The following is a 6,964-nucleotide window of genomic DNA, read 5'->3' as shown; positions in this document are numbered from 1 at the left end:
TTCTTCTCCTCCCTCCCCCAAAAATGTAGACACATATATGTATGCCCACCTAGTCTTCCTGTCCATCTTTGTCCTTTCAGATTCCACAGAATTGTTCCCTTGGCATACTCCAGCTTTCAAAGCAGCAAGACAAAGAGCAGAGCAGCTCTGACCTATTACAAAGACCTGAAGCTGGGGAAGCTTGAGAGACCTGAGATTTGTTAATCTCTTCCCTGACAGACCACTGCACTTAGCTTGCCCTGCAGAGGACACAAGAACCTGGGCTTTCACAGACTACTTGCCCCAGTTCTTCTGGTAGTTATTTTGATTTGTGCCTGCCCCACACTGTGCCTGGATACCACCTCCAAATTTTCTTTACTCACCCCAAGACTGGGGGCAAGAGGTAGGATAACTAAGGGACTTCAAGCCTCAGTCATTAAGACCAAAGAGAAGAAAAGAGAAGCAGTTAATTGTCAGGCAGTGGTTTGGAGAAAAAATAAAACCTAAGTAGGCCTGAAGCGGGAAGGAGGGTAGAGGGGCAAAGGGCAAGGAGGTAAGGTTGGGGACTGAGGACTCCTTACCCGTGGTCTGCAGACTCTCCTGGATGGCCTCAATCTCTGCCAGCTCCATGCATACCCCTTGTCCATGCATCAGCGTGTGCAGGGGCTTCTCTACCCCTCGAGGTGGGTAGCAGCGCAGGCCTGAGCCGCAACGGGCAGTGTACACACCACAGGGCATCCCCTTACTCAGGGCACAGGTGGCGCAGCAGCCACAGCCAGGCTCCCGGACCAGCTCTTCACAGCCCGTGGGAGGCTGGCAGCGTGCCAACTTCTCTTCTGAGCAAGGTGGGCAGTGGATGGCCTCATCTCCCTGACACAGCCCTGGCACAGCAGCTAGCAACAGCCCAGCCACAAAGCAGAGGGGCAACATGACTAGTGGAGGTGTAAGCAGGTGAGGAGCAGGGCCAGCAACAGTTAGGAGAGGTAGGTGGATCCAGCAACGGCAGAAGTCACAAATAAGCTGGCTGGGGCAGGTGTCCTTCGGGGTTCAACCCTAAATAGGAGACTTCTGCTGACCAAGGAGACAGTCAAGGAACTTAGTAAGCTGGCCGAACGGGAGAGTGCCTGGGAGCAGGGCCTGTGAGCAGCATTCTCAGCCCGATGCCGTCAACCAGGGGGACTCAGTGTAGCAATGCTTGGCCAGCCCAGCTCCCCCGGACTTTATACCGGCCCCTGGCCACACCCCCAGCTCCTTCGCAGAGGTGGGGGAGTCCAAATGAGAGAGAGAGAGAGAGAGAGAGAGAGAGAGAGAGAGAGAGAGAGAGAGAGAGAGAGAGAGCTCTATTTAGGGGAAGCCAGAGGGATGCCTGTCCAGCTTTTTCTGCAACATCTGAAAGTCCTTTTCTTGAAGAGGAAGGAAGCGGGACAGCTTGAAAGCAGAAAAAAAAAATTGTTCTGAATGGAACTCGGAGCCTTGAGTCAGGAGAGAGAGGGAGGGAGGGAGTCACAGAGACACAGAGACAGACAGAGAGACAGAGACAGAGTCAGAAGAAACAGAAAAAAGAAACAGAGAAGAGACAGACACAGAGAGAGGAGACAGACAGAGAAGAGACAAAGAGAGAGAGGTTGAAGAGAAAAAGAAAATGAGGCAAAAAAGAGAACCCAAAAAAACCCAAAACCCATTGAAGTCTTTCCATGCTCTTCTCTCCCCCAATAACCTAGAATTCTTTGTGAACCCTCCTCTTTCCACACAGAAGGAAATAAAACCAGGAGTCTTGTTGTCCAGACCACTTAATTTCCTGATGGTTCACTCCACCAAGCCAGTGACTTTAGGCATATAGTACCTATAATTGCCATCCTTCCCCTTTTAAAACCTTTCAGCACCATTTTATCACCCCTAAAGAACGTCCCCAAGAAGGAAGAAAGCAGGAAATAAACATTTATTACGTTCCTACTATGTGTCAGATACTGTTACCATTTGAAACTCTCAAGAACCCCTGAGAGGTAGGTGCGATTATCCCAGTTTTCAGTTGAGGAAATTGAGGTTACTTACCAGTGCCACACAAATGCTAAGTGTCTAAGGTAAAATATGAGCTCAAGTTTTCCTAAATCCAAAGCCAACAGATTTATCCACAGAGTCACCTAACTGCCTCTAAGAAGGTAGAAGAATATAAGAATAGAGATTATCTGTAATAGTCTCTGCTCTCCCCCAAAGAGGATCTTGGAGACATGGCAGGGTCTGAGGTCAGATAACTAGTTTCCTTCTCTATTGCCCCTCTTTCCCCCAGCCACTTTAATTCAACAGGCATTTATTAGACACTTACTGTGTGCAAGACAGTGTCCTAGGCAATGGGAAATCAGAGACAAAACAAAATTATTCCCAGCTTCAGGAAGCTTATGTTCTACTGAAGTGATACAAGATACCCACAGAAAATTTAATTCAAAATAATTTGAGGGGATCACTAACAACTAAGGGGAGAAGGATCACTTGCCTGCCTCCCTGCCTCCTTGAGCAGGAACTGAACTGTAATCCAGAGAGATTAGATTATGATTTCTCCCTTTTATGCCTTCTCTTCCTCACACCCCAAAAAAGGAGGTAGGTCTGGTAGTGAATAAAGCCAAAAAATTTGGGACAAGGATACCTCAGGGTTTTTCACCATTCCAGTGATGAAAGAGCGCATCACTCGCCTCAAAAAGGGTGAAAATTGAAAATGCAAATCCTTGGGATTCCTCCTGCATTTAAACAAAATTCTTCCCCCTCATGCCTATCCCCTCTTCTGGTTTGGGTGACTTCTCAAGATGGTTCTTGCCAAGGCACTGGAAAGAGGTAAGTGAAAATGGGAGTGGGGAGTACAGGGGAAGAAGAGGGTGTGAATCCAACCAGCCTAGAGTAGAAAACAGAACCTGTCCTACCCAAACTCTCTTGGGTAAGATATCAAGTCACCAGCCATAAACTGCCTTGCTGGAGGTCACAGGACATGGATTTAGACCATCCGGCCCCCATCTTAAATGGAAGGTGGGAAATAGGGAGAATTGTGGCTGCACAAAAGAGTTCTTTTGTCTTGGGCAAGGTAACTTTTCTCTCTGGGCTACAGTTTCCTCTCCCTATTAAAGGAGAGGGTTGGCTCAAAAATTTCTGAGGTCCCTCCAGCTCTGACATTCTATGAATTTAAATCCTTGGACCAGTTGACTGGAAGGAGGGGAGGAAAAGGCAAAGGAGGAGGCTGAAAAGTTGAAAGCTGCTGACACCTATTGGCCATTGTTGAAATGACAGTTCACTGGATAAAAGAACTTGATACAGAGAAGATTGGACTTCTTATTCACACAGCATTGTATCTAACAGGGAGGATTTCCTGGACCAAAGTGCTGATCCCTTGCCTCTTTTCCTTCTCCATTGTGAAGCTACAGAACTCATAAATTCAGACTGAGTTCAGTTCTCAGAATTTGTCTTCTAATAAGAAGGGACATTTGGTACCCTTTTTTGTATACCTTTTGGCTTATTAAAACCTTCATCTGAATGCCTTAGAACAATTTACTTAAATTTTAAGTTTTGGCTTATGTCAAGATCTACCTCAAGAGGAATGATAAAAAGGTATTCAATGTATAATGTAAATCATATGTATGGGACAGGTATTTATTTCTGAGAGACAAGAGAGAGACAGAGAAAATAGAGAGAGAAGGAGGGAAGGAGGGAGGGAGGGGCAGAGAGAGGGATCAGGAGGGAGGGAGAAGGAGGGAGAGAAGGAGAGGGAGGGGAAGAGAGAGAGAAAGAAAGGGAGAGGGAGGAAGAGGGAGGAGGGAGGGAGAGACAGAGACAGAGAGAGGGAAGGAGGGGGGAAGAGAGGGGGAGATGGAAGGAGGGAGAGGAAGAGAGAAAGAAAGGGAGGGAGGGAGGGAGGGAGAGATGGAGAGACAGAGAGACAAAGAAATGCTAAAGTACAGAGCACTCACAACAGATACTGACAATTTAAAATAGGATTCAATTATCATCACTTATGAGCTATATCTTAGATACTTTTATATTTATTGTTACAATCTTTGGGTAGTCTGATACTTAAACCTCATCAGAACCTTAAATAGTTTAAGAGACCATCAAATCAGCAAAGCTACATTTCACCTCACTTCTGAACAATCCAAACAACCCCTAGTCATCCTCCTGCTGGTGATATCTTCCCTGATGGAGGAAATTCCCCTGATCATCAGTCTATGTCACCCGTCCATTAGTCCACTATCCATGGACTAATGAATCTCTGGACCTCAGCTCACAAGGTCACCATCTTAGACAGCCCACCTTGAGGTTTCTGCTTGGTCACCCCCTCAGAAAAGGACATACAAAGCAGAAAAGACAACTAGAGTCCAAGTATAAGTTCATGTGTAGAGACTCCTACATTAGCAATCAAAAAATAGTGGTCAGCTTGATGCTGAAAGTCTGAGTCTTCAGATGCCATCGCGAAAGCTGAAGGACAATAGATAGGGAACTTGTCACTCCTTTTAAAAGCACCCTTGAGGTATGGTGTGGTAGCCACATCCCTGAAATCCTTGCAAACGAGGAAGTTTAAGATTGGTGGATCTCTCGAGCTAAGGTGGTCTGAGCTGCATTGGGCTAAAGCTACTACGCATCTGCTCTAAGTTTGTCATCACTGTGGTGAGCTTCTGGGATTGGGGGGTTAACAGACTACCTAAGGGGAAGTGAACTGGCCCAAGTCAGAAATGGAACAGATCAGTCAGAGTGGAATTAGCCCTATGAGTAAGCCTTGTACTTCCAGCCTGAGCAAGATAGGGAGACCTAGTCATTTTTAAAGGATCACTGAATCATTTAGCTCCTCTGGCAAAGCAACCAATGAGGGGATCACTTCATCATTTTAAAACTCCCTTATCCTTCAACATTCAACCGCCACATGACCTACAGCAGCTGGGAAGTTTGTTGTCTCTGACAAATACCAAGGAAACTTGAAGGCCATCTATTTTAACCCTCCAGTTTCAGATGAGGAAGTTGAGGGTCCAAGAAATTAAAAGACTTGCCCAAAGATACACAAGTAATAAGCATCAAGGCAGGATTTGAACCCATGTCTGTTGATTCAAGAATCAATATCTTTACCTCTGGACCTCCCATCTAAATGATTGTAGATCATGGTAATTAAGGATTCCACAATGAAAAAGTTTGCCTAAACAGACTAGATCATTGAATTTTAGAATTAGAAAGGAGATTTTTATCCTGACTCAGTTTAATTCAACAAACTTTTTTATTTTAATAGTATTTTATTTTTCCAAATATGTGTAAAGATAGTTTTCAACATTTATTTTTGCAAAACCTTGTGTTCCAAATTTTTCTTCTCTTCTCCCCCCTCTTCAAGACAGCAAGCAATCCAATATAGGCTAACATGTACTATTCTCCTAAACATGTTTCCATATTTGTCATGTTGTGTAAAAAATAAAATCTTATAAAAAGGGGGGAAAAACATGAGAAAAGAAAAAAACCAACAACAACAAAGGTGAAAATACTAAGCTTTGATCCATCATTCTCCATCTTTCTGTCTTGGGATATGGATGACACTTTCCATCACAAGTCCATTGGAATTGCCTTGAATCATCTCATTGAATTCAACAAATTTTTTTAAAAACCTATTGTATTCCAAGGAAACTTTAGAAACTGGAGATATTAAAACAAATATTAAACATTTTCTGCCTTCCAGAAGTTTGCATTCTACTAAGGAGCATTACACAGAAGGAAAAAAAACTACAAAGCTCAGGATGAGATCTTAATATGCTATAGGAATCAGCAAACTATGACCCTCAGGCCAAAACCACCTGTGTGACTTATTTTTGCATAGTCCATATGCTCATTTCTAAACAGAGATCCCTTTGCAATAGTACCCAACTAGTGTTCATGTAGCCTTTGCTGGAAGATCTTTAGTGAGCTGGAATTGACCAAGCATTATGGAGAGCTTTCTACCTTGAGCCTGCTCCACTTGTTAGAGAAACCAGGTGGCACAGTGGATAGAGTACTGGACTTGGAGTCAGGAATATCTGATCAGGAAAGAGGGGACAGCTAGGTAGCACCCTAGTACACAGAGCACTAGGCCTGGAGTCGGGAAGACAATGTCCTGAGTTCAAATCTGCCCTCAGTCACTTATTAGCTATGTGACCCTTGGGCAAATCACTTAGCCCTATTTGCCTCAGTTTCCTCATTTGTAAAAACAGGGGAAGAAAATGGGAAATTGCTCCAGTATTTTTGCCAAGAAAACACCAAATGGAATCATGAAGGGTCAGACATGTCTAAAATGACTGCCAACAATCAATTATGAGAAAAATTTTTATTTATGGAGTTAAAAACCTAACTCCCAACAATTTTTATCCATGGCTCTCTAGAACAAAGCTGAATATGGTTACCTCTTGAATACTTGAAAATAGCTATCATATCCTTCCTTAAACATTCCAAGAAGATTCTGCAGATCCTCATAATGCCATCATCTCCAGCCCCCTTCCTGTCCTAGATGCTTTATTATATATGTTCTCCAGTTTAACAAAATCTTTCTTCAAATATGATATCCAGAACTGAAAACGAAAGACTAGAAAATAACTTACTTTTATATAATACTTTAAGGTTTATAATATGTATTTATAATATATTAATTTGTTCCCTTCATATCAAATCTGTCAGGTAAGTTTAAGATTGGTGGATCTCTCGAGCTAAGGTGGTCTGAGCTGCATTGGGCTAAAGCTACTATGTATCTTTCACTATCTTCGGCTTATAAATGAGAAAAACTGAGATTCAAAAAAGGGAAATCATTTACCCATAATCACATGATTTAAATGTCAGAGTTGGGCTTTGAACCAACTCTATCTAGGTTTTCTGACCGTTAGGTCCACCATTTTTTCCCCTCTAGTATTCTGCTTCTCAAATTCCATCTAACCCTGCAGGGATGGATGCTTCTTTAATATAATACAAATATATTGCATAATATTATATTATATGAACATATAAT

General features: G+C 43.2%; 1 protein-coding gene across 1 annotated transcript in view; it reads right to left on the bottom strand.

Moving 5' to 3' along the window:
• The window catches only part of IGFBP4 (insulin like growth factor binding protein 4), a 16,165-nt gene extending 14,976 nt beyond the window's left edge, over window positions 1-1,189 (bottom strand). Inside the window, exon 1 of the mRNA XM_074261452.1 lies at window positions 561-1,189. Coding sequence (XP_074117553.1) covers window positions 561-909 — 349 coding nt within the window. The 5' untranslated portion in view covers window positions 910-1,189. The remainder of the gene's footprint in view (window positions 1-560) is intronic.
• Window positions 1,190-6,964: the final 5,775 nt, after the last annotated feature.

Source organism: Sminthopsis crassicaudata, chromosome 4, assembly GCF_048593235.1.
Source record: "Sminthopsis crassicaudata isolate SCR6 chromosome 4, ASM4859323v1, whole genome shotgun sequence".
In the NCBI taxonomy this organism is placed as follows: Eukaryota; Metazoa; Chordata; class Mammalia; order Dasyuromorphia; family Dasyuridae; genus Sminthopsis; species Sminthopsis crassicaudata.
This window is presented reverse-complemented; position numbering and strand designations above follow the sequence as displayed.